Below are 25,978 nucleotides of genomic sequence, written 5' to 3'. Positions count from 1 at the left end.
CGGAGACCCTCACTCTCACTGGGCTTCCCGGAGAGTCGGCTCCCACCGGAGACAGAAAGCCGGGCATCGGATCAGCCACCTCCCTGCTCCCCGTCCTCTGCTTTTCTCGGGCTGTGGGAGGCAAAGGGTTAAATCCCATAGAGCTGATGCTCTGACTCCAGGCTAGAGGGACCCGGGAAGCTGGGGTCACTTCCTGCTCCGTCCCAGTCACCCTGAACTGGTCCCCGGGTCCTCAGCCTGGGATCACCCCTTGAGAAGGACCCCAGAGTCCTCGGCATCTAGCCCGCCACCCCCCCTAGGCAGGGCATTCAAGGGGTTAAGTCCCCTGGGGCTGGATTCTGCCTTCCGCCTTTTCCAGACCCCCAGAGCCGTGAGTTGGGGACGCCTGGGTTCCTGAGGGGTGGCCCAAAGGGGAAGGGCCCGGGACAGCATTTGGGAACAATGGGGCAGGGAGGTGGGTGGGCCCGGGCCTGAGCCCCCTCCCTGGCCCCTTGTCGCAGGGGTAGGGCTGGGGGCCGGGCAGGGGGGCAGAGGCCGAGGATTATGGGAAGAGCGCGAGGGTCTGGCTGTGGGGGAGGGGAGGCGTGGGCATTCTGGGAAGAGGGAATTCCACCGCCAGGCCGGGGCTGGGAGCTGCCAGCCAGCTGGGAGTCTCGGGGGCCCGGGTGGCAGAGGATGCCCGGGGCTGGGAGCTGGGAACCGACAGAGGGTGGCAGGGACCAGCTGGAGCAGAACCCCAGGGTCTGGGCTGGTGCGGCCGGCCGTGGGGGCCCGGGGACCAGGATGGCTGTGTGCCTGCTGCTGCCTCCACGTAAGGGTCACCCTGGGCCGCTGTCCACACCTCTCGGCGAAGCAGCCTCCTCCCCTTCCTCCCTCTGCAGTGGGCCTGGCTCGAGGTCTGAGGGCCGGGGCCGGGGCCGGGCCTAGGTCCGCCCCAGCACCTAGTGCCTGTCTGGGTGCGCCCCCTTTCACGCCCATGGCGGCCTTGCCATTAACCCCCTCCCTCGCCTCTGGCCCTCTGAGTGTGAATTTCTCCAAGTAATCAAGGTGCATAAGGCCTTACCTGTCCTAGGCAAACAGCAGGGCCCCCTTCCAGGCCTCCTCAGAGCGGGCAGCCCCAGCTTCGCACAGGTGCCGGCTTCCACCTCCCCAAAGACACTGACAGAAGGGGAGGGGACAGTCTCATGCCCAAGGAGCTACAGAGATGAAGAAATTAATTTACTTCCTAAAGTCGAACTCCTGCCTCCCTGCTGCTATTTAGCAGGGTCAGCGAGCTCCTGCTTCGCTTGGGTTACCTCCCGCTGCCTCCTGGCGAGCCCCAGCTGTGTTTCTGTGTTTGTTTGCCCCTGCCCCCCAGTACCCATCCCATACAGCCCCCCAAAGCCCAGGCTTGCCCACGGACTCTCTTAAGGGTCTCAGTATTGGGAAGTTCTCCCTGTTGTCCTGTTCCCTCAATCCAAAATCATATCACCCTTTTTGCATTGAGTTGAGAGAGCGAGAGAGGAAGGGGGAGACGGGGAGAGGGGAGAGAAAGAGAAGCATCATACTTAGTTGTTCCATCCGGTTGTGTACTCATTTGTTGCTTCTCCCATGTGACCTAACTGGGGATCAAACCCGCGACCTTGGTGCACTGGGATGACACTCTATCCACTGAGCCACCCAGCCAGGGCCCAAATCACCCTTTTTTGGAGTGAGCTGGGTGTTTTACCAGGCAGCCACTCTGAACTGTTTCTTTGCTGCCACCCCCTTGCAAACTGACCTTTAAAGGGGACAAACAGGTTTTCCAGGAGCAAGGGGCATCTCATTCATTCATTTTTCACTTTTTCAACAAAACGTATTGAGCACCTGTTCTGTGTTAGGCACTGTCCCAGGCACAGCACGCAGCAGCAACGAAACAGCACAGAAGCGGCGCTACCAGAATGGGACTGACGGGGAGGCGCCACTGGGGAGGACTGTGTGGAGTTTATAGGCACAGACTGTCAGGCTAGTAACTGGATCCAACCCCCCTCTGCAGCCAAGGACCTCTTGGTTCCAGGAATTTCCCCGTCCCATTCTCGTGGCAAGTAGGCTCGCTCCGAGCTTTCCTCATCACCTGGCCCTGCCAGCAGCCCACGTTTATGAGTTTCACATGACTCCCAAGGTCACCGTCCTCTCCGAGAGACCGGAGCAAGCCAGACACAGAACCTTGCGTTTCTGGTCTGTGCCACTTCCTGGCCTGTGACCTGGGAGACATCTCACTGCGGGTTGATTTCCTAATCTGTAAAATGGACAGTCTGGTTCCTGGGTCTGCTCTCGGGACTGGGGGTGGGGGGGACCGGGTGAGATTATGAGGATCCCGCGGCAGGCAGTCCGCGGGCGGTGGGGCTTCACTCCTCCCTCTCCTTCCCCTTCCCTTTCCCTCCCAAGGTCATTCCGGCACAAGCCCCTGGTGCCTTTAGAATGCCCCCGCCCTCTGCCTCTGGCCTGGCCTTTCTGTGCTGGGACAACGGGAAGGGGCCTCATCCTTCGGAGGCCCCGTTGCCTCAGGAAAATCAGAGTGGTTTCTTTTTCCCCTTTCCTTTCCTTCCCCTTCCCCTTTCTTTCTTTCTTCCTTCCTTTCTTTCTGTGTTCCAGGCCGTCTCAGTTCTCTATGAGGCTCTTAAGGAAAGTTTATTGGTCCCAATTAGCAGCCCCATTAAGGAGGAAAATTAGAGCCTTAATGAGCTTCTTCTGATTAGCGAAAGAACAGGTTTCCCAGCCTCTGGGCATCAGAGAAGGGGTGAGAACCTCCTTCCCTGGGGGTGTCAGACCTCTCCAGCCCCCAGCCTGGGCTCAAAGGGTTATAACTGATGAGCTTTTAATTACACTCTTAAACTCACCTACTTGCTTCGTTGTGATCTTAAGATCTGGACCAGGAATCAGGCCTGCGGGGCCCGAGTGGGTAGGCGTGGTGAGAACTAATGCCCAGAGACACAGGCTGGTAGAAAACGGAAGTTTTCATACAGAGGACTGAGGGCTTGGGGGAGAGGGCAGGGGGGTACGGAGAACGTGGGAGGTCGGCTCCCATTGTGTGCTGTCTCTCCTCCCCCAGGGTCCCTGGAACAGGGCGGTGCTGAGCTCCGGGATGGAGCCCGAAACAGTGCTGTGGGGCCCAGATCCGCGGGGGCCTGAACTGAGCCCCAGCGACGCTCACAGAGGTGAGGGGCACAAGCGAGGACTGCAGTCCTGACAGGACAGTGACCCCCGTGCAGGGAGGGGCCGGACTCCGGGGGCAGCCGGGGGAGGGAAGAGAGACCGAACCCGCCTTTCTGAAAGGAGATGGGGGCTGGAGACTCCCTTTCTCTCTGTAGGTGCTGAGAGTGGGAATGAAGAGGACAGCCCTCAGCAGGACAGTTCTGGGGAGGAGATCATCCTGGGAGATCCAGCTCAGAGTCCAGAGTTCAAGGACCCACCAGAGATGCCCCTGGAGAGACCCTCCCAGGACCCCCCAACTCCACCGGGTCACTCCAGTCCCCTGGAGCACCAGACCCCTCCCGACTCCTCAGCCCCCGAGGCAGTCCCTACCCCATCAGACTGGACCAAGGCCTGTGAGCCCAGTTGGCAGTGGGGGACCCTGACCACATGGAACAGCCCGCCGGTGGTCCCGGCTAATGAGTCCAGCCTGCGGGAGCTGGTGCAGGGCCGCCCCTCCGGAGCCGAGAAGCCCTACATCTGCAACGAATGCGGCAAGAGCTTCAGCCAGTGGTCCAAGTTGCTTCGCCACCAGCGCATCCACACGGGCGAGCGGCCCAACACCTGCTCCGAGTGCGGCAAGAGCTTCACGCAGAGCTCGCATCTGGTGCAGCACCAGCGCACGCACACGGGCGAGAAGCCCTACAAGTGCCCGGACTGCGGCAAGTGCTTCAGCTGGAGTTCCAACCTGGTGCAGCACCAGCGCACGCACACGGGCGAGAAGCCATACAAGTGCACCGAGTGCGAGAAGGCCTTCACCCAGAGCACCAACCTCATCAAGCACCAGCGCTCGCACACGGGCGAGAAGCCGTACAAGTGCGGCGAGTGCCGGCGCGCCTTCTACCGCAGCTCCGACCTCATCCAGCACCAGGCCACGCACACCGGGGAGAAGCCCTACAAGTGCCCCGAGTGCGGCAAGCGCTTCGGCCAGAACCACAACCTCCTCAAGCACCAGAAGATCCACGCGGGCGAGAAGCCGTACCGCTGCACCGAGTGCGGCAAGAGCTTCATCCAGAGCTCGGAGCTGACCCAGCACCAGCGCACGCACACCGGCGAGAAGCCCTACGAGTGCCTGGAGTGCGGCAAGAGCTTCGGCCACAGCTCCACCCTCATCAAGCACCAGCGGACCCACCTGCGCGAGGACCCCTTCAAGTGCCCCGTCTGCGGCAAGACCTTCACCCTCAGCGCCACGCTGCTGCGCCACCAGCGCACGCACACCGGCGAGCGGCCCTACAAGTGCCCTGAGTGCGGCAAGAGCTTCAGCGTCAGCTCCAACCTCATCAACCACCAGCGCATCCACCGCGGGGAGCGGCCCTACATCTGCGCCGACTGCGGCAAGAGCTTCATCATGAGCTCCACGCTCATCCGCCACCAGCGCATCCACACCGGCGAGAAGCCCTACAAGTGCTCCGACTGCGGGAAGAGCTTCATCCGCAGCTCGCACCTCATCCAGCACCGCCGCACCCACACGGGCGAGAAGCCCTACAAGTGCCCCGAGTGCGGCAAGAGCTTCAGCCAGAGCTCGAACCTCATCACCCACGTGCGCACCCACATGGACGAGAACCTCTTCGTGTGCTCCGACTGCGGGAAGGCCTTCCTGGAGGCCCACGAGCTCGAGCAGCACCGGGTGATCCACGAAAGAGGGAAGACCCCAGCCCGGAGAGCTCAGGGCGACACTCTGCTGGGGCTTGGGGACCCAGCCCTGCTCACCCCGCCCCCTGGAGCCAAACCACACAAGTGTCTTGTCTGTGGAAAGGGGTTCAACGACGAGGGCATCTTCCTGCAGCATCAGAGGATCCACATCGGAGAAAACCCCTACAAGAATCCAGATGGCCTCATGGCACACCCGGCCCCCAAGCCTCCACAGTTCCGGCCCCCCAGGCTCCCTTTTGGAGGAAATTCCTACCCAGGTGCTTCAGAGGGCAGAGCTGACCCCCCAGGACAGCCCTTTAAGATGCCTGAGGGGCAGGAGAGCCTCGGCCAAAGGCTGGGCCTGCTCTCCTCCAAGTCCTACATCTGTTCCCACTGTGGAGAAAGCTTTCTGGATCGGGCCGTGCTCCTCCAACACCAGCTCACGCACGGCAACGAAAAGCCCTTCCTCTTCCCCGAGTACAGGATTGGTTTAGCGGAGGGGGCGGGGCCCAGCCCCTTCCTAACTGGAAAGCCTTTCAAATGCCCTGAATGCAAAAAAAGCTTCGGCCTCAGCTCGGAGCTGCTGCTGCACCAGAAAGTCCACGCAGGGGGCAAGGCCCGGAAGAGCCCCGAGCCGGGGAAGAGCTCCTCCGTGCTGCTGCAGCACCTCAGGAGCCCCCTAGGGGCCAGACCCTACGGCTGCGCCCAGTGCGGGGCCTCCTTCCCCGACCGCCTGGCCCTCCTCCGGCATCAGGAGACCCACACCCAGGAAAAGTCCCCCAGACCAGAAGACCCCCTTCCAGAGCCAGCCGCCCTGTCCACCAGCCAGGAAGGTGAAGGAGAGGCCCCCACCCCCACGGGGAGCGGCAGCCGTGGGGAAGGGGGAACCACCGAGACCCTCTTGGGAGAAAAGCCCTATCTGTGCCCTGAGTGTGGAGACGGCTTCACAGAAGTCGCGGCGCTCCTTCTCCATAGGAGCTGCCACCCAGGGGTTGCCCTGTGAAATGGGTCTGGGGACCAGGGGAGGGACCCTGGATCTCCCCAAACACTATGCGAGAAAAGGAAGAAAACCCTATGAGATTGTAGAGATGTGGAGGATAAAGGACCCTAGGTTAAAAAAAGAAAAATAGTGCTTTTACATCAGTGATGAGAAACCCCATAAAATTGTTGGTGGGAACCACTTATAATGCAGTAGAGAAAAACTGTTGGGTTAGAAACCCCTATAAATATGTAGGAAAAAAAAGCCCTTTAAGTCTGTAGCAGAAAATCCCTATAAACCATAGCGGATAAAAGCCCTATTAATTGTAGGATGAGGTCTCAATAAGTCTCTAGACAACCTATAAAAACTGTACCAAAATCCTTGTCAAACTATAGGGTCGGGGAAGTGCAGGGAACATAGCAATGGCGTTGACTTGGGAGCAGCGACCCTCAGAAGGTGTAGAAGAACCCCCACGAGCTTGTCCCACAGCGTTCACACCTACTGGCAGACGGGAGGGAGGGAGGCTTATTCCCAGAAGCCTTGGACAGTTACACTGAGGCAAATGCTCAGTGGGGAGGAGTGTGGGAATTGGCCGGATCAGGAAGAGGAAGAAAACAAAGGCAGGAGAAAAATAAGTGATGAGGAGCCCTCAGACCCACAGAAAAGAAATAACCCAAGAACTAGGAAAAGAAAGCCCAGCTCATGGCACCAGGAGTTCCTCAGGGTACAAGGCCAGTTCTAGATGAATTGTGTGTGTTAGAGGAAGAGGCCCGTGGAATTCCTTAGCAGAAAGAAGCCAAAAATGGGGAAGGAAAAAAATAATATTGTGCCTTTTTAAAGGCTAAAGTTTGGGGTACATAAAAAAACTGTAGGAATACTGGGAAACCACCACAAAATATATAGGGGGAAGAGTGAGGGGATTCTGTTAGAGTGCTTTGAGGGAAAGAAACCCAGGGGAGACGGAACCCAGCGAATTGTGGACTGTCTCCCCTGTTTCTGGGAGCTTGTTAAACTGCAATATGTAGGCGCTGCAGGCAGAGCCCAGCCAGGCCGCTAGCTTTCCCCCAGCCAGGCAGGGCGGCCCTTCCCTGGGGACTTCTGTTGTGAGGGGCCTCTGGGGGCCCCTCCCGCTACATCTCAGGTCTCACTGTCAGGTTTCTCCTGACGTCTAACTGCCACTCGTCTTGCTGCAGCCCGTTTCCCCAAATTCTGTCCTCAGTACAGAGAATCGCTGCTAGTCGACCTCCAAAGAATAAAGCCCTTCAGAGACTCCAGGCCTGTGTGTGCTGACTGCCCCTAGACTGCCCTTCTCCAAGTCAGCAAGAGCCACACGTAGATCCTCTGTGGCAACGAGTGCCGGCAAGTTGACAGAATAGAGAGCTTTGATTAGCCAGCAACCTATTTTCAAACCTCTCTCCTCTGAGCCAGCCTGCACCCAGTGATGGGTGTCCCAACACCCCGCAGAAGGGACCGTGGCTCCCTGAAGAGTCTGTGGAGGCCTGACCACCTTCCTCACCCCGTACCTGCAGCCCTCTGAATGGTGACCACCCAATCCGATCGTGGTCTTGGGAAGAGACAGATTCCACCCACTCGGCCCCTCCTCAGCCAGTGGAAACATGGGCCCCACACTCCCCCGCCAGGCGCTCTCCTGTCCTCACACCACACACACACTTCGTTAACCCAGCCGAACCCGCTGGCATGACTGTGCGTGTGTGTGTGTGTGGGGGGGGGCAGGGGAGGAACGTGCCCTCTAAAATGGTTGGAGAAAACTCGTGAAACATCCATAACAAGAACCCGTCCCACAACCCTGGAGACTCCATCCGGTGCTGGGTCCAAAGGAAGTGCCCACTGACTCCATGCTGGCACCAGTGACTGGCTAGGGTCCTGGGGTAAGAGAACCAGCGTGCCAGGTGGGGGGCCCTTCAGGAGTCACCTCCCTGGAGAGGGGGACTCAGATTCCTACAAAGCTGTGGAAGAGACCTCTAATTTCATTACCCAAAGTTCAAGAGGTGAAAGTCCTTCACCTGTCCTCTACTCTGCCCCCAAGGGATGACCCTCCAAGTCAAAGGATCAGACCGAAATTTTGTAGGAGGAAAACCCGGGCCCGCCGGGGGGAAGGAAAAGGCAGGCATCCTACGACTGCAGGGAGACCCTTTGGACCATTGACCATCTGCATTAAAGCCCCACTCGCCCCAAGTCCCAGTCGGAAAGCACTACTGAGAAGGAAGGAGCCTGCCTGCTGAATCTCTACTGAGGAGCATTGCATGGGGGGGAGAGGGCAGGGCGTCCCCACAGAGACAGGGAGAGGAGACGGCCCTCTGACTCAAAGCAGATTTCCCACCTCGACGATGGTTGCAGAAAGGAACTCCAGTTGCGGACAGACCTCTTTTGAAGCTAGAAGCAAATGCCCTCAGGAACAGGTCCCAGAAATGTGTCTCCAGAGGAGTCGTGGGGAGCGGCCTTCCAGGCTCGGGGCAGTCCTGGGGGAGGGGGTCAGTGTGGTCCAAGGCCCACTGCGAGCCTCTTGTGGATCTGGGGGTAGCATATGTAGTAGGGGTGCCCGCATGTTGTAGGAATGGGTTAGGGCCAGGAGCGTGGGCTCCGGGACGTGAATGATGTGGACGCGATGGGTTGGAGTCTGGGGTTCTGTAGCAGGAAAGGGGCCGAGCTGGAGCCCTTCGGGGTATGACCTGTTCTCTGTTGCCCACCTCCCCAAACTCCTTTAGTCGGTGCTTCCCTCCCAGAACAAGCTACCTCTTGGGAGAAACTAAACAGGGAGTTGGTTTTGGGGAGGTGGCCGTTTCTAGTCCCCTGGGGTCAGCTCAGTCTGGAAGGCCCCTCCTTGTCCGGTTCCACTCAGAAGCGCCCTGGTTGTCGAGCCCAACAGAGAGGGTCACAGTCATTGGTGAGAGCAGAGGGAAGAGGCAAAACTGACCTGAGCTCAGGGTGAAACTCGAAACTGCCATGGATATGGAGGTCAGATGGGAACTGGAAAGAGCTGAGCACGAATCCTAGATGACGGGAAACTTGAAACCATCACGACCGAGAGGTGGGTTCCATGACAACTGCCCCTGCGGTGAGCAGCACCCAGACTCCCTTGCCCCACTAGGGAAGCCCCACTCCTTTAACTCGCCCCCCTGAAGTGAAGAGACGCCCCACTTTTGAGTGTTGTGTGTCAATAACAGTGTTGTGTCACCGGTGGTCATGTTGATTAGTTGAAGAGAATAAAGGGAATAAGATTTCCCAGGTGTTTCCTGTCTTTTTCAATCCTAGAGCCGCTGAAAGAGCTGGTCCTCTCCCAGAGCCACAGTCCACATGTAACCTGAAAAGCTTAGCCCCGCTGCAGGTCGCCCTTGCACGCTCTTCCCAAAGGCCCTCAGGTCCCGTGTCGTGCGCGCTGGTGAAGGCTTACTGAGTTACAGTCCATGTCCCTGGGAGAAGGGGGAGAAGTGCTCTGAGTGTGGCAGAGCCAAGCAGCTCGCTGATGTGCGGCTTTGGCACCGGTGCAGCCTGCTGACTGCTGGGTGGCTGCCTGGTGACTGTGGGGCTGGTGGCTCCAGTCCAGCTGTGCAGCCCCAGGGAGGCCTCTTTGGCCACAGCCCCGCACCCCCCCCCCCCCCGCCGACTCCCGCGTGGGGAAGCTCCGAAGATTGGGTTCCAGAAGTTGGCGTCACCGTCCCTGGTCTACCAGGGTCCTGGACCTGCTCAACCCCTTCTCTGGACCTCAGCTTCCTAGAACCTGAGGAGAGGTGGCTGGAGGAGGCCTGGTTTGTCATCTCACTCTCAGGCCATTATCACCATATTGTCACCATGTGGCCGAGAAGCTGAGGCTCGGGGAAGCAGCCGCTGCCTAAGATCCATAGCAAGGCAGGGAGGGAAACCAGAACGACCAAGGGTAGGCTCTACACCCAGCAAGCCTCTTCCCCCTCACTGGGCCTGCCCGGGCCAGCCAGGGCCGCTCCAATAGATCTTCCATGGCGGCTTGCAGTGCTATCTCCTGGGTCTAGGTCTGGCTGTGGCTCCTGAGCCTGAGGTCAACACTTGCTCTAACCCATCACCTGCCTCTGCCCCCCGTCTGCCAGGAGCCTCTGAAAGAGCTCCAGCCAGAAAGCTGTCTTCCCACACTCCCTGAGCAGGTTCACTGCCTCTCCTTCCCCTTCTCTATCCGGACAGCAAGGGGTGGGGTGGGGAGAGGAGCCACTTGCTTTTCATGGAGAAGTCATGAAGGCTATCTCATGCCCTCTGTGTTCCCAGCCCTGGGGACAATTGCGGTCCATCAGAACTGGTCCCGACACAGGAGGAGTCCTCAGTAAAGTGAGGAGACTACAGCAAAGAACAGGCACCAGAGTCGTGATTTGTTGAGACTTAGCAGAAGGGGCTGTGGACCCACACAGGGTACCTGCCATAGCAGAGCCAGAAAACCACGGAAGAAAGAGCCTTAAGGAATGAGGGCTGCAGGAACAGGAAATAGTATGTGTAGGCAAGGACTAGGGCCGGGGTAGCAGGTGCATAACAGTGGGCTGTGGGTTTAGAACTTAGAGGGGTGGGAACGGCAGAAAGGTCGACAGCAGAGGCCAGAGTGTAGAGCATCTTGTTTGAGGAACTTAGGAGAGGATTTTTAAGGAGTGACATGATCTTACCCCCCACCTGCACTCCAGGTTTGGACCTCAGAAAAGAGAACTGGGTTGTAGCAACTTGGCTGTAGCCATGGGCCAGGAAGAGTGCTAGAGCAGAAAGGAGTCTAGGAAAAGGACTAGCAGAAAATAGTAAGGTACGAGGAAGACCGGGAGCATGTAAAGCCACAAGGCCTGAGGGAGATTTTTGGAGACTGGTTAACATTAAGTGCTCCACTAGACCCTATGGTCAACCACAGCCCCAGTTCTAAAACAGGCATCTTCACCAGGAGGCCATCTTCTCACTCCCAAAAGGTCATCCGAGGTCGGTTCTGGTCCGCTCATCCCAGGAACCCAGGGTATCCCAGCTACTGAGGCCGCAGTTGTCAAGAGGTCAAAATTGGCTGCAGAGGCCTGACCACTCCTAAGGCAGATCCTCCCGGCACTGGGCAGGCTCATTGCAAACCAGTCTGTGGAGAATTGACTGTTCTTCCGGTGGCATCGGCACTTGCTCCCATCACTAAATTCTGGCATCTTTTTTTTTTTTTTCCTGTATTTTTCCGAAGCTGGAAACAGGGAGGCAGTCAGACAGACTCCCGCATGCGCCCGACCGGGATCCACCCGGCACGCCCACCAGGGGGCGATGCTCTGCCCCTCTGGGGCGTTGCTCATTCGCAACCAGAGCCACTCTAGCGCCTGGGGCAGAGGCCAAGGAGCCATCCCCAGCGCCTGGGCCATCTTTTGCTCCAATGGAGCCTCGGCTGCGGGAGGGGAAGAGACAGAGAGGAAGGAGAGGTGGAGGGGTGGAGAAGCAGATGGGCGCCTCTCCTGTGTACCCTGGCCAGAAATCGAATCCGGGACTTCCGCACGCCAGGCCGACGCTCTACCACTGAGCCAACCGGCCAGGGCCAAATTCTGGCATCTTTGTCTCATTCCCTTGGGCTTAAGTTTGAGAGAATGTTCCACGCTTACTTTGATCAGGTATGAGGACTCAGGAATTTTTAGCGCCTCTGGTTGTGGAGACTGGCCTAGGGGAGCTATTTGGGGAGGTGATGTGCAGTCATTTGCATTTTTTTTTTTTTTTTTTTTTTAGAGAGGAGAGACAGAGAGAGAGAGAGAGAGAGAAGGGGGAGGAGCTGGAAGCATCAACTCCCATATGTGCCTTGACCAGGCAAGCCCAGGGTTTCGAACCGGCGACCTCAGCATTTCCAGGTCAACGCTTTATCCACTGCGCCACCACAGGTCAGGCCATTTGCATTTATTTAAGGAGCGCACAGGGAGGTGACTCCTGGGAAAGAGGGTAGGGCTCACAGAGTATTTTTGGCTGACCTGGACCCAGCCCGGGTGCCACGCCCCTCAGGGCCAAACAGCCTCACTATGATGCAATACGCTGCGTTTCCCCACCCGTGCCACAGCTGCCCCCAGGCCACGCACATTTCTTCGGTGGCTCGATGTCATCTCCAGCTGCGGCCCGTGCCTCGGCGAGCGTGCCCACAGCGTCCAGCCCAGCACAGGAAGTCACTGTAGCCCGCATGTCCGTCTCCAGTCCAACCTGGCCCAACCTCTGCGGCCCCACCGAAACCCTGAGCGCCAGGTGGGGCCCGCAGACTGACAAGGTCGCCAGCCCCGGTGAAGGCGCGCCTGCCAAGTGCACAGGACCGCGTGAAGGTGAGGCCGGTGCCAAGCCCGCGGCTGCTCCTGTGGCTCCCGCACCTGCCCCAGCCAGCTCCAGCCTTAGCGCAGCCCTGATCCAGCTTCAGTGATGGCTTTCTGTGACAACCGAGAACACGCTGAACCCAGAAGCGCACCGGGACACTCCAAACGGTTCCAAGGATAATAGCCAGCTGCTAGCACAGTTGCAACGAATAAAAGTCACCCTCACCCGCTGAGGTGTCCCAGTCTGTTCGTCTGAGGGGGAGGGGTGGGTTAAGTCGTTGGGGGAAGGGACGCTCCGCAGACTGGAGGCAGGACCACATCTGGCCAAACACAACCAGGATCGGGCTCACTCACCTCTCCGAGGACCTGGTTGCCAGGTGCCAATAACGAACTACATTTCCCAGAATGCAGCTCGAGGCTTTCCAGCATTCCAGCAGCCAATGACTGCCAGAGGTTGGCGACCACGCGCTGAAGAGCCAGGGGCCGGCAGGATCAACCCTTCCTAGTGAAGTACAGGCTAGCACCGAATAAATGACCCCTAGTCCTTTTACCTGCTCACATTCCTCCCACAAACCCAGTCTGGAATCCCTTGCAGCCATGTGGATGAAGCATAACTAGGTGCTGGGGTGGGCACGAACAGGGCATCTCATCTGTCTAGGTGTGGCAGGTTCACACCCAGGCAGGGCAGTGTAATGCCGAGATGGGGGTAGCAGCTAAAACCGAGGACAAGGTTTAGGGCAGGAAACCTGGCTACTCAGACCACAGGATGAGGGTTGGACATTTATTCATAACACACAGTCTGTGCAAGACATCTCCAGAGCAGTGGCTGTGGGTCCTAAAGGACCCTTGCACCTGTCAACTGCTCCACCTTCCCACCCAGCCCGCTAACTTCACAGCCCACTGTGCTTGGGCAGGCAGCACAGGAAGCATCATGGGTACCGGCTCAAATCACAGGGTTAGATGAAGCTCTTCTACCTGGAATGATTGGAAGTAGGCCCTGTGGCCAGGCTGTCCCTTCCCCTCCTGGGAAGTTCTGTCTCCACTGCAGTTAAGGCCACCTGGATGAAAGCTGGGTAAGGGATAGGGACCCACTGGAGCCTTGGGAAGCATGAGGTGGAAATGTTACTGGGGAGAGATGTCAGGAGGGGACTGGCAAGAGCTGAAACCGATCTTGGTCAGCACTCCCAAAATGAGAGCAAGGTGACTGCAGCAACAGTAAAGCTTCCCAAAGAGGGCTGTGCCCATGCTCTCAGCCTCTACACAAGGAAATGAGCCCTTAGCAGGACAAGCCAGACAGGAGCCCAGGGAAACCGACAGGAGGGGAAACCCTGCCCAGGCCTGAGGACAGAGTGAAGATACTCTCCTTGGGCTCCAGGGCCGTCTCACAGCAAGGGGCTGGGCACCTGGCCCACCCCCCATCCTCACTTGTGGCTGTGTAAGCAGGCAGGGAGTCTCCCCTTTTATGAGAAGTCACAGCCTGGGGAGTTTACCCCTTAGGAATAGGATGGAGTGCTGAGACAGAGATGGGTTGGATCCAGCTTCCAGGAAACTCAGGTGGATGCTCTGGGCCCCTTGGTGTCTCAGAGCAGATTTTTACTGCAGGGTGGGTGCCTCAACTCGGACCAGGGAAAAGGTGGAACTGAGTTTTATCCCACCCTCACTAGTATGTACTGGGGACCCCAAACCAATTAGATGGGGAAGGGCTGGATCCACAGGGTCCAGAAGAGGATAGGGCCACAGGATGCAGGGTGGAGAGGGACTGGGGGCACAGCCCTCAGGGTCCACGGGTGTTCCAAAGTCCCCCGAGTTTCGGGCTCAGCTGATGTAGACACGGTGGAAGTCGTGGGCCCCGAAGGCCGCATTGCACTTGGGGCACTTCCTCTGGCGGGCCTCATAGCGGCCCCGCACGCACTCGAAGCAGAAAACGTGGAAGCACTTGGTAAGGACTGCATCCTTCTTGCGGGTGTTACAGCAGGGGCAGGTCAACCGCGCCTGGGGCAGGCAAAGTTATCAGTTCGGGAACAATCCTGATGATGCCCAGACCCCAAGCTCACAGCCAAAGGTGGTCCTGGCTGCACCATCATAGAGCCAAGTGCCATCTCACGCTCCCCAGAACTGCGGGAGGTAAGGATGGACGGACACTCTCCACAGGACACTGAGGCTCAGAAGCTGGTCTCAAAGCTACAAAGTAGCAGTCTGGATTTTAACCTGGGCAGTGACGACCAGGAGTCACATGCTCCCTCTCAAGGCCAATGACCCACAGGCTCAGCCTGGGCCTCTCTGTCCTCGGGCTTCATCTCTCTCCCTCCGGCCTTCTCTGGAAAAACTCCAATCTGGGCTTAAGCCAACTGTCTGCTTCACCTGCACCTGCTCAAGTCAGAGCTGGGCAGGGCAGACCGCTGAAACTAAGCTGTCCTCCACCCTCACCTGGGAGAGCCTGCTGTGAGTCCCTGCAAGTTTCACAACTCGCCACTCCTGCCCTGAAACCAGCCACCTCCACCAGTCTCTCCTCCAACTGCAGAAAGGAATTCCCACAACTCAACGTGCCTCCTGTTCTACTTGAAACCCAAGCCCAGCCCACCGCCTTCCTTCTCAGCTCTCAGCATATGACAAGCTGAGAAACCCTTCCATTCTCCACCACGCTGCCTCCAAGGGCCTCTGCTCCTTTAAGGCTCAACTGTTCCAAAGGCTTTTACCGTTTACTGACCTACCCTAACCCCTCTCTTCAATCTAATCAGTGTGCAGGTAATCTGACCACCACCCTCACCCTACCCAAGAACCATTCCCACCAAAGCCGCCAAATTCAAGGGGCTTCTCTCCTCACTCGCTTCCTCTGCCTTCCCGGCAGCTCTGATTCAGCTCACCCGCCTCCTGGAAAGTCTCCCCCCCCCCCAACTCCCTCGACATCCCTCCCCTCCCTCCCCATCCACAGGGTTCTCTTCCTCTAAGGGAGGAGAATGAGCTCCGTCCCTTCCATGCCGCGGCCCCTCACTTCCACTTCGGCCTCTGCTGACAAGCCCCCAAGTCCCTGATCGCCAGACCTGCCCCCCAAAATGTCCCGCAGGCACCTTGTTCTCAGCATCTTTGAAAATTGTCTACCAATCCCTGCTCCTCCGCAGTCTTCCTAACCCCACTCAGTGCCACTTGTCAACCACCCAGTTTCTCAGATCAGGTGCCCAGTTCTCAATTCCTCCATTTCCCTCCTTGCATTCACTCCACCCCTGAATCCAAGCATTTCTGCCTCTCATCTCCCAAACTCCTCTCCTTATTTCAAACCCCTTAGACTAGAACAGCAGAGCTGTTGCCTCAACGACTACAATAGCTTAACACGCTCCCCTGCCTTTGGCTACTCCAGTCCAAAGCAAAAAGCAGACGGGAACACGTCACTCTCCACTGTAAAGCCCTTTCAGGTCTCCACACCGCCAACCTGGTTTAGTGCCCCCTTCAGGCCCTGCCCTGCCCGATGCCCCCAGGCGTGCCACTCGCACAAAACCCACGCTCTGCCTTCCAGTGTCCCCAGCGTCCCTCCTCACTTGGGGCCTCACCGCTGCTTTCCCCTTTGCCAGAACCTTTCAGCCCCACTCTGCAGCCAACTCTGACTCATTCTTCATGTTGCTTTCGGAAGCCTGCTGCCCCCAGAGCTGGTTAAGGCCCCCCTGACTTTTCCTAGCCCCGCCAGCCTCCGCCATCAGTGCTCCTCACCGAGAGCGGGAGTTACCTGGGGCCTCCCCCCACTGTCACTGCCCACAGCTCTGAGAGGTCTGCTCCGCCATCACTGCTCCTCACTGAGAGTCGGTCAATGTCATTGGCTCTGAGCGGAGGTGTGCTCCGCCCCCAGGCCCAATGGCTCGCACTCTGTGCACAATGCCCCATCAGCTGTCTGCTTTGCCACAGCAGGTTCTCTGCTGCCACCCAACCTTATTTTTGGGGTCCCCAGACCCCCCAATGAAACTCTTACCACCCCCATCTAAGAGTCTAGACCTCGGCCCAGCCCCACCTTGTACTCTTTGATTTCCTCCTGCAGGATCTCGTCAGCGTCCGCGTACACCTCCACTTTCCTCTGCTTCTCCAGCTTGCGCCGCAGCCGGGAGATGTCCTCCTGATGTGGGAGACGGGCCAGGCTAAGTGCCAGGAGCCCCCCAGAACCACAGCCCCCAGGCCCCACCGCTGGCCCGGGCCCCCGCCCCCACCACGGGCACACCTGAGCCCTTTTGAGGTTGAAGCTCTCCTTCTCCCGAGCAGCGCGGCTCTCCGCCAGGCAGGGCTGGATCTCCCGCAGCCGAGTCTGCACGTGCTCCAGCTGCACCTTCAGGTCCTCGGCCAGCTGGGCCGCCTCCACGGCCTGTAGTGGGTGAGACAGGGAGAGGCGCCCTTCTCCTGAGCTGAGGGGTCAGGCACCACAGTCCAGAAGCCAGTGGCAAACATCTCAGTGACCCTAGCTCCTGGGATCAAGTTCAGTTCCTTCATGGGACTTTTAGTTCCTCCCCTGCATGCTCTCTCCTGAGTTTTCACAGGGCTCACTGCTCTACTCCCAACTCCCCCAACATACTTTCACTGCAACTCCCTCAGCTCAAATGTCAGTCCATATTTATATTATTATTTTTATTACTTTTTGTATTTTTCTGAAGTGAGGAGCAGGGAGGCAGACAGACTCCCGCATGTGCCTAACGGGACCCATCTGGGGCGTTGCTCCGCTGCCACCAGAGCCATTGTAGTGCCCGAGGTGGAGGCTATGGAGCCATCCTCAGTGCCCAGGCCAGCTTTGCTCCAATGGAGCCTTGGCTGTGGGAGGAGAAGAGAGAGAGAGAGAGGAAGGAGAGGGGGAGGGGTGGAGAAGCAGATGGGCGCTTCTCCTGTGTGCCCTGGCCGGGAATCGAACTCAGGACTTTTACACACTGGGCCAACACTCTACCACTGAGCCAACTGGTCAGGGCCCTCATCTGTATATTATTTTTACATAGCACCTTAGTTTCCTTCATAAGACCTACCATGATCTGTGATAACACTGTTTTATTTGTGGGATTACTGGCTCACTATCTGTCCAGCAGGACTGGAAGTTCCTACGTCCAATAGGATCCTCTTGTTCCCATGGTCTCCCCAGCACTCAGCACAGGGTCTGGTATACATAGCAAGGATATGTGTAATACCGTTTTAATAAATGAATGAAGCAAGAGAAGAAAAAAGCCCAGTGGAGAAAGAAAATGAAAATGAATGTCAATCTTAATCCTTTACTATGAGCTAGATATTTCTTAGTAAGGGGAGGGGAGATAGACTCCTGCATGCGCCCCAATCCACCCGCAATCCCATCTGGGGCCGATGCTGAATCAACAGTTATCCTGTTTCCTGGAGCCAACGCTCAAACCAATCGAGCCACTGACTGCAAGAGAAGAGAGAGAAGGGGGACAAGGGGGAAGAGAAGCAGAGGGTCGCTTCTCCTGTGTGCCCTGACTGCGGAATCTAACCTGGGACGTCCGCATGCAGGGCTGATGCTCTATCCACTGAACCAGCCAGCCAGGGTGACACTTCTTAGGTTTAACACAACTATATGACAGGAATAATCACCCCCAATTTACAGCAGCCAACGCAGTGGTCAGGATGTGGGTCCTGGAGCCAAGAAGACCCACCAAGTCCCAGTTCTAGTCTTTCCTGAGCATATCTGTTGACTTCCTGATCCTTAGTTTTCCTCACGGATAATAATAAAGCCATCACAGGGATATCGGGAGACTCAAACTGAACCGAATACAACAAGGCCCCAGCACAGGGCAGGCAGAGGAAGCACATGCAACGTGAGCCTGACTTCTGCTGGGAGCCAGCCTCCCAGGTCGCTCTCCCCGCAAGCTGGGACTCACCTTCCTCTTATTGAGCTCCAGGGCCTGGCTGCGCAACGTCAGCTCCTTCTCTACGCCGCCAAGGCTGCCCTGCAGGGCCCGTTCCTTCTCCTCCAGCTTCTGCACGGTCAGCAGCTGGGCATCCACCTGAGGGAGAGGTTGGCTTCAGCACTGGGCACGCCTGCCTCTCCAGCTCCACCCTCCAGGCCCAGGGGCCTGCACCTGAGACTTGAGGCCCAGAACCTGCTCCCCCAGCTCATCCTTCTCCTCCCGCAGCAGCTTGTGAATCTGGTTGGCCTTAATCCGCTCTGACATCAGCTTGAAGTTGGCGTCATCCTTTTCCCGCAACTGCTGTAACAAGCGCCCATTCTGTTCCTGCATGTCCTCGAAAGCCTGACCTGTCACATCCATCTCCGACAGCAGAGCCTCCTCCTCCTGCAGCGGACAGGACCAGACTGAACGTGGCCGATGGCCAGGAGGACCCCGAGGAAAACACAGGAGTGCCCGAGCAGAGAATATAGTGGAGCCAGGCCATCTGCTAGAAGCAGCCAACAGGACAGGCAGAGGGAACGCCAGCGTGCTGGAGCAGGAGGGTCCCCAGAGGCCGGCACCTGCTTGGTGGCACCCAGCTTGCGCTGCAGGTGCTCGATCTGCTCCTCCGCCTGCCGAATACGACGCAGGGCATCTTCATCGGCGATCTTTTTGCTCTCCCTCCGATCCCTCTCCTCCAGCTCCCGAATACGACTCCGCAGCTCATCAACCTACAGCCCCCAGAAGGAGGGAGCACGATTGTCATGGATCCCATTGGGCCAGAGTTCTGCGGTCAGAGCCCATGGGCCGGCCTCTCCAAATCTCCCGCAGGCCCTGCAGGACCTCACCTCAGCCTTAGCCTTGCGCTCAGCAGCCATGAGCTGCACCTTGTCGCGCTGCTCCTTGGGCGCTGACTTGTACATGTCCAGCAGCAGTTTCATCTCCTTCTGGCTCTCCTGGGCCTTCCTGCGGAGGCACGGGAGGGCTCGGTGGGCGGGGCTGGGGCCTCCGGGCGGGGCGGGAAGAAGACAGGGACAGGGCCTCACTTGAGCTCTGCCCGAAGACCTTTAAGGAGTTCTGGCTCCTTCCTCTTGGCCTCCTCCACCTTGGCTTTCTCCCGATCTGCTCTCGAGAGTGCTGAGGTTAGAGCCTGGGGCCCCAGGCCAGGTCCTTCCCGCTCCCGCAGTTCCCTTTTGGGCCTGGCCTCAGGTTCTCGGGCCCGTGAGGAGCCCTGGGACCCGGGGGTTAAGGCCTGGGCATCTTCCTCAGAGGGGACCGGTTCTTCCTTCTTTGCTGAGGTCGTCACGGTGGCACCAGGCACTGAAGTCATCTCCTTTCTGTCGTGGGCTCCGACAGGGCCTGGCCCACCCTCTTCTTTCCCTGGGACCGGGGCACTGAGGCCAGAGTCCTCTGAGTGGCCCAGGTTGGGGAGAGAGTGCGTTGAGCTGCTGGCCTGGGCCCGGAGCTGCGAAGACCAGGAGAGAGCAGGGTGAAGGGAGACAGGCCTCCCCGGGGTCAGGCCACTGCTCCGCCCAGGCCGCCCTTCCCCACCTTGCCAATCTCAGCCTGCACTTCCCGCAGTTTCCGCTTGTACCGCTGGGCATCCCCCTTCAGCTGGTGGTTGTGGTTCTGGAGGCTGCTGATCAGGTGGCGCATCTCACGGTTGATGGGCCCTATGGGTATGTCAGGAACCAAGGTCAGATCGGCCCCTGAGTTAGGGGCCCAACTCCTCACGGGGGAGGAGGAGCCCGCCTGAGTCACCACCCCCATTGTGAAGAGGAACACTAAGGCCTCATATGATGTGCGCTCATCAAAGTAATGAATGCAGACTTGAAGGAAATTCGCCCAAAGTAGTTCGACACTGCCTTTGTGTTATTTCTGCTAGCGTACATTTTTTAATACTTCCAATTTCCTTCAAAGGAGCACACAGCAATAAAGTCACCAACGTACGTGGTCTATTTCTCTTTGATTTTAAACAAATGTCTGCTCCTCAGTAGACATTTCTCTGGCCTCCCCGTCCACATATGCAACATGCTTTCTCCGGCACTGTCTCCCCCCCTGCTTTCTTTTTCTTAGCATACCTGTCACTAAAACACGTTCTATTTTTCTCCTCTTCCTCACCTGCCTTCCCCTATTCTAACACTGTTCCCACACCAGCAGGGAGTCTTTGTGCTCTGCTCACTGGTATAATCCCTATAATCCCAAAACCTAGAAAGCGCCTGGCTCAGAAGCTGTACCTAATAAATGCTGCAGAGTAAGAGAAGCCTCTCAGGGAGACAGCGAAGGGCAGAGAGCCCGACGGGGCTGACGGCTCATTCCCAGCCTGCTCCATCGGCCCCTTCAGCTGTCTGACCCTCCCTGTGCCTTTGAGCCCCTGGTGCAGCACCCTCTTTCCACACACAGATGAGGCTCGGTGACAGGAAGGGTTAGCCTTCTTGTATCCGGAGAAGCAGCAGCCCCGCACCAGGGCCCAGCGTCCCGGAGATGACCTGCCCGCCCTGTCCTCGCCACCTACCAGCCTGCTCGTTGGCCGCCAGGTTCTGCTCAAACTCAATGCGCAGCATCTCGTACTCCTTGCGCACTTGGGCCAGTGTGTCCTCCAGCTGGATAACCTCCGTGCGCAGTTTCTTCTGCAGTCCCAGCTCATCGCTCTGGGGGTCGAACCATTAAGGACCCACACGAGCCCTGTGCACCCTGGCAAGCCCCCAGCCCTAGGCCTCAGTGGCTTAAAAAGAATTTATTCCCAAGGGACCCCTGGCAGCCAGACATGGGCTTGACCCCAGCGTGCCTTGGTCCTCAGGGTCTGGCTCTGACCTCCGGCCCCACCCCGTCCCAGGGCCATACCTCCATATGCTCAATGTGTCTCAGGTGGGAGTTCTTGGTAGCCAGCAGCAGGCCCCGGGCCTCGTCCAGCTGGGTCTTCACTTGCAGAGACTCATTGTAGAGCAGGGAGAACTGGGCCTGCAGCATGCGGTACTCCCCCGTCTCCCGCACCACTTCCTCAGGAAGGCTCCGCAGGGCTACCTAAAGGCAGGGACGGCCGAAAATAACCAGCAAGAGGACTCAGGGCTCAGCTCCCACCGGGCAGTCTCAGGTCCTCCCAGTCCCGAACACAGCCCACCTTGAGGCGCTCATTGGTCCGCACAGCCCCCTGCAGCTCAGCCTGCAGTTTCTCCAGCTCTGCCATGCGGCTGTTGGCCAGTTCCTGGTTTTCCTCTAACTCCGCATTCAGCATCTCAAACTGTGGAGTGGGAAGTGCTGGGGAAGTCAGGGCTAGGCCAGGAGGCACGCCTCCCTAACAGAAGCCTCACTCAAATTCCGTGTGTAGAAATGAGGTATTCCGAAGCTCCTGGGATAAGCGAGACCTAAGCACTTTCCTAAGAGCTCCCTGACAACTGGAAGAAAACTCAACACTCATGGTCAATGCTGGGAACAAGGCTTCTAACTGACAGGGAGTAAGAGAAGTCTTCCTGGAAGTCCTGAAGAGCAAGCTGATTGAAGAGGAAACAGGGCACAGCGACCCCCACACCACTGGGGAAATGTGCAGCCACCCCGAGGAGAGCGAGCAAAGGTCGGCTGCGGAACGGGACGGTGAGGAAACACGCCGTCTCCGCGAGGCTCTTCTTCCGCCACCCAGCCAGAACTCCACTCGCCTCCAACACTTCCTCTGATCCCTTTCCTAAGCCTTTTCTTTGTGGTACTTATAACCAACCGGTGTACTAGTTTCCTTCCTTCTTGTCCGTTCTCCCATCTGGAACCTAAGCTCCGGGAAAGCTTGGCTTTTTGTCTATTTTGTTGTGCACTATGCCCGGTTCCTAGCACCTAAGTGTTTCCATACCGTGCGTGAGCACAACGAAGGGCCTCCGAGACCATAACTGGATGCCTGTACTTCATTCTGGGCACGATTTCAAGGGTCAGGGTTCTGGGAGGGACTGAGAAGAAGGATGCCTGCTCACCTTCTGCATGCTGAGTGTGATCTGACCCCCCTGGAAGCCCGATGAGCTCCCAGACACATAGTAGCCAGAGTTGAGCTGTGGAGCGAAACGAGGGACAGATGAGTGTGGAGGAGACCCCGGCCCCAAGTGCCCGCTCTGGCTCCACTGAGCAAACATGCACAGCCCACCTGCTCCAAGGCCTCCGCCAGGTGCTTGTTGAGCTTCTGCTCACGCTTGCGCAGCTTCTCGATGTCCCACTGCAGGTCCTCTACTGTCGTCTCCATCTCTAGCACTTTGGTCTCTGCTGATGTCACTTTATCCTGGAGCTCAGAGTACTGGGGACAATAAAGAGAACAGATGCTTCAATGAGGAGACTTGCTCCCCTGAGATTCTTGGGTGCCCAGGTAACCTAACTCCTGCCCTAGGTTTAATCTCAACCCCCAAAACCCAATGCCCACCTCCAATGAGATACGGTGGTGTTTCTCCTGGAGCTGAGTGGCCAAGTCCTGCAGCCGCCGGTTCTCACGGCCCAGCTCCCGGGTGCGTGCTCGAGCCGCCTCATTGGGGGGCTCGCTGTCCCCTGGGAAGTCAGGGGTGCAGTCAGGGTCAAGTCCAGGCCAATGCGGGAAAGTACTAACTCGTTCTGGAGTCTGCAATATGCCTAGTGTGATCCTCCAGCTGTCTTGCTAATTTCTCATGACAAAGCCAGGAGTCTTTATCTCTACTGCACAAAGGAGGGCAGCAGCTCAGACAGGAGAGCTACCCGCCCAGAATGCCAAGGCTTGAGTGAAAGAAGGCTGGGAGAAACCTGTCTGCCTACAAAGCCTGGGCACTTGCTGCTGTGGCTGGTGTATCAGCTACTGCTATCAAGACCTGTGCAAAGTGCTACAAAAAAGATATCCAGCCCAAAGGGTGAGGCCCACCAGAACCAACAACTTCTCTCACCCATTTCTTTCTTTTTTTTTTATTTAAGGTTTTATTTATTCATTTTAGAGAAGGGGGGGAGGGGGGAGGAGCAGGAAGCATCAACTCCCATATGTGCCTTGACTGGGCAAGCCTAGGGTTTCAAACTGGTGACCTCAGCATTCCAGGTCGATGCTTTGTCCATTGCGCCACCACAGGTCAGGCTCACCCATTTCTTTATTTAAAAAATATATATAATATGGATATATTTATTTTATAGATTTTAGAGAAGAAAAGAGAGAGAGCGAGAGAGAAACAGAAACACTGGTCTGTTCCTGTATGTGCCCTGATTGGGGATCGAACTGGCAACCTTTGTGCTTAATGCTCCAACCAACCAAGCTATCCGGCCAAGGTTCACCCATCTCTTTAAAGGTCAACTTGAGAAATCAAAGCTGCAGCTCCCATCTAAAACTTAATGTTTTTCCTGAGAACATAGCTAATTTATTCCTTTGGGGGAATTCTGGGTGCCTTTGGGCTAGAGCAGTGGTTTTCAACCACTGGTCAAATGCCGGTCCACAAAAGAGTGGTTGAAAACCACTCAGATCGCCTGACCAGGCGGTGGCGCAGTGGATAGAGCATCAGACTGATGCGGAAGACCCAGGTTCGAGACCCCGAGGTCACCAGCTTGAACGAGGGCTCATCTGGTTTGAGCAAAGCTCACCAGCTTGGACCCAAGGTCGCTGGCTTGAGCAAGGGGTTACTTGGTCTGCTGAAGGCCCACGGTCAAGGCACATGAGAAAGCAATCAATGAACAACTAAGGTGTTGCAACGAGAAACTGATGATTGATGCTTCTCATCTCTCTCCATTTCTGTCTGTCCCTATCTATCCCTCTCTCTGACTCTCTCTCTGTCTCTGTAAAAAAAAAGAAAGAAAGAAAAAAAAAAAGAAAACCACTCAGCTAGAGGCACTGAGAAAAGAACATCGTAAAAATGCAAACTGGTATGGGCACCTCTGGAGTGGGGGCATAAGGAATTCACCTCGGCTGTAAACTCGCTGACAGAGCTCCTCCACCTGGCGCTGGAGATGGTCTGAGGCCTCCACAACACGGGACACGGCTGCCTTGGAGAACTCCATCCGGCCCTGCAGCTGCAACTCCACCTCCTCACTGCTGCTGGCACCCAGTGCCACCACAAAAGCCAAGGCTGGCTCACTGAGTGGGGGCCGCAGCTGCACTGGCAGGGTCTCTGGAAGGGATGGACGGACTCTCATGAGGATAACAGCAGCAGTTACCACAGCTCTGCACCAAGTTCCAGACTACGCCCTTCAACACTCACTAAACCAACACAACCGACCCCTGGAGTACATTGTTATCCCACCTTGAAAGCAAAACAACTCAGATCAAGAGGTATTTCCTCAAGGCCACAGAGTTCCCAGTAACTTTCTCAGGGAAGCCTGCTCTGACTTCTCAAACTAAATTAGAACCACACACAACATTCCCATTCACGGGCCTCTACTTTTAACTTTGGCTTATAATCACTTCCTCCCTGATAGCTAGAATAATTTTTTGTTTATTATATAAAAAATAATAATATTTTTTGTTTACCTACATCTGCCTGAGTCTACATCAGTGCCAGGCACATAGTCAACACTCAACGTTAATACTTTTTTGAACCAAATGAATGTCAATACATGAAAGGTACTATGAACCAAGTCACTCAGATCCCTAAGCCTGTTTTCACACATTGAACTATGCTGCCCAAACATGAAATCAATTTTGCGTGCATGTGCGCACGGGAGGCGGGGAATTAAGCTTAGGACCAAAGCCCCTTCCTCTCTAGGACTTTTCCCAGAACTTAATTAAGCTCCTCAGATCCTAGGGCTCTGGACCTACCCCTCAGTTCTGCTGTCCCTGGCTCTGTGAGTGGGGTCTCATCACGTGCTGGCCCTTCCTGGGTTCCAGATGCCTCTGTCCCTGAAGACAGCTCCCCCTGGTTTTCATGGTGTCGAAGAAGGGCTTCCACAGTTTCATCCAGCTGAAGGGAGAAAACACCAACAATGTTTTATATCTTTCAGGTGCTTCCCAGCACAACAGTCCTTCCCAAGAGAGGAGGCTGAGGATCGGTGGCCGGATGAAGGCTAGATCTTAGAAAGCAGAGGGGCACTCACCTGGGCCCAGTAGCGATTGACAATAAGGAGTGTGGCGTCGTCTGTGGCCTGCCGCTTTTCCAGCTTCTCTATTCGCTCTCGGAGTTCATCTTCACAGGCCTGACGCTGTTCCAGCCGCTCTGCTAGCTTCTTATTCTTGAACTGCAAAACCTTCAAGTCCATCTCCTCCTGCCAAGGAAACGAAGGGACCAAGGAGCAAGTCAAACAGGGCCCAAGATACCAATCAGACAAAGAGGGAAGCAACTGGAATGGATGGGAGAGGGGAACGTCCCGGAACTGCTAACAGCCTTGGAAAGGCTATGACACCCACAGAGAGTGTCTCCGTTGGGAGGAGGGTCTGCTTCTGCCCCTTCCTAACTCTGTAGTCTCTGACAAGGCACACAGCCTCTAGAAGCCTGTTTTCCTTCCTGTAAAGGGAAAGCAGACGTCAGTTCTCGCTTTCTTGCAACAGACTGTTCTGTAAAAAAAATTCTACTAAACTTGAGGAACTGGGAATGAGGTTCCGGACGACTTGGGCGCAAAAACAGTAGGAAGTCTGGCAAGTTGTGAGGGCCGAGGCAAGAGCCCACGAACCGTGGAAGAGATGCCCCCAAGACGAATGGGCTCTATAAGAGTGGTCGTGGTCTTCTCCTCTCGGCTCAACTTCTCTGGAGGCCCCGAGCCCCCGTCGCCGGCGGCGCGTTTGTTGCCGGGCCCAGACATGGCCGCGGCGGCCAGGAGCGCAGCAGGGTCTCCCCAGGGACGTCAGGCAGGTGACGGCGACACTCCCGTCACCTGTAGAGGACAGAGAGCATAGACGTGGACGCGACCGGCGTTCCGCACCCCATTCCTCCCCCGCACACACCTGCTGCATGCCGCCCCCACCAGACCTGGGCCCCTCACCGGCAGTAGGATCATCCCACCGCCGCCATCTTCGACTTCACCAGTCATCACGACCCCCAGCACAGTGCGCAGGCGCAGGGGCAGGGCCGGATATGGTGGAACGGCATTTCCTGTTTCTATTGGTCGCGCTTTGTCCCTCCTCT

At 57.0% G+C, this 25,978-nt stretch overlaps 2 protein-coding genes across 3 annotated transcripts; one reads left to right on the top strand and one right to left on the bottom strand.

Annotated features, from left to right (window-relative positions):
* Nucleotides 1-205: 205 nt before the first annotated feature.
* Nucleotides 206-9,064, top strand: ZNF629 (zinc finger protein 629). Of its 2 annotated transcripts, none has more exons than XM_066275715.1 (3): nucleotides 206-370; nucleotides 3,071-3,176; nucleotides 3,330-9,064. In XM_066275715.1, exons 2-3 carry the CDS (start codon nucleotides 3,104-3,106, stop codon nucleotides 5,843-5,845), a joined length of 2,589 nt encoding a protein of 862 aa, XP_066131812.1. In that variant the 5' UTR covers nucleotides 206-370; nucleotides 3,071-3,103; the 3' UTR covers nucleotides 5,846-9,064. The 2 variants fall into 2 exon arrangements, with proteins under 2 accessions (XP_066131812.1, XP_066131813.1); XM_066275716.1 differs by lacking the exon at nucleotides 206-370 and adding an exon at nucleotides 704-811.
* A 3,793-nt stretch (nucleotides 9,065-12,857) lies between these two features.
* RNF40 (ring finger protein 40) lies at nucleotides 12,858-25,908 on the bottom strand. The gene is made up of 20 exons (XM_066275705.1): nucleotides 25,836-25,908; nucleotides 25,527-25,727; nucleotides 24,954-25,121; nucleotides 24,679-24,820; nucleotides 23,825-24,031; nucleotides 22,342-22,463; nucleotides 22,072-22,218; nucleotides 21,905-21,979; nucleotides 21,070-21,189; nucleotides 20,793-20,972; nucleotides 20,464-20,599; nucleotides 19,500-19,621; nucleotides 18,995-19,413; nucleotides 18,797-18,914; nucleotides 18,530-18,679; nucleotides 18,141-18,353; nucleotides 17,940-18,065; nucleotides 16,292-16,432; nucleotides 16,088-16,189; nucleotides 12,858-14,082 (listed from the first exon to the last, which is right to left on the bottom strand). Exons 2-20 carry the CDS (start codon nucleotides 25,653-25,655, stop codon nucleotides 13,906-13,908), a joined length of 2,994 nt encoding a protein of 997 aa, XP_066131802.1. The 5' UTR covers nucleotides 25,656-25,727; nucleotides 25,836-25,908; the 3' UTR covers nucleotides 12,858-13,905.
* Between the last annotated feature and the right edge of the window lie 70 nt (nucleotides 25,909-25,978).

The sequence above is a fragment of the Saccopteryx bilineata genome, chromosome 4 (genome assembly GCF_036850765.1).
Source record: "Saccopteryx bilineata isolate mSacBil1 chromosome 4, mSacBil1_pri_phased_curated, whole genome shotgun sequence".
Classification (NCBI taxonomy): domain Eukaryota; kingdom Metazoa; phylum Chordata; class Mammalia; order Chiroptera; family Emballonuridae; genus Saccopteryx; species Saccopteryx bilineata.
The sequence above is the reverse complement of the archived record's forward strand: the minus strand, read 5'-3'. Positions and strand labels throughout refer to the sequence as shown.

Bases quoted from the DNA above. Each gene is read 5' to 3' on its own strand.
- RNF40 (XM_066275705.1), bottom strand. From the start codon at position 25,655: ATGTCTGGGCCCGGCAACAAACGCGCCGCCGGCGACGGGGGCTCGGGG. The intron at 19,414-19,499 runs GTGGGGAAGGGC...TGGTCTTCGCAG, and splicing joins TGCAGGCTGAGATTGGCAAG to CTCCGGGCCCAGGCCAGCAG. The intron at 14,083-16,087 runs GTGGGGCTGGGC...TGCCTGCCCCAG, and splicing joins AGGAAATCAAAGAGTACAAG to GCGCGGTTGACCTGCCCCTG.
- ZNF629 (XM_066275715.1), top strand. From the start codon at position 3,104: ATGGAGCCCGAAACAGTGCTGTGGGGCCCAGATCCGCGGGGGCCTGAA. The intron at 3,177-3,329 runs GTGAGGGGCACA...TTCTCTCTGTAG, and splicing joins CCCCAGCGACGCTCACAGAG to GTGCTGAGAGTGGGAATGAA.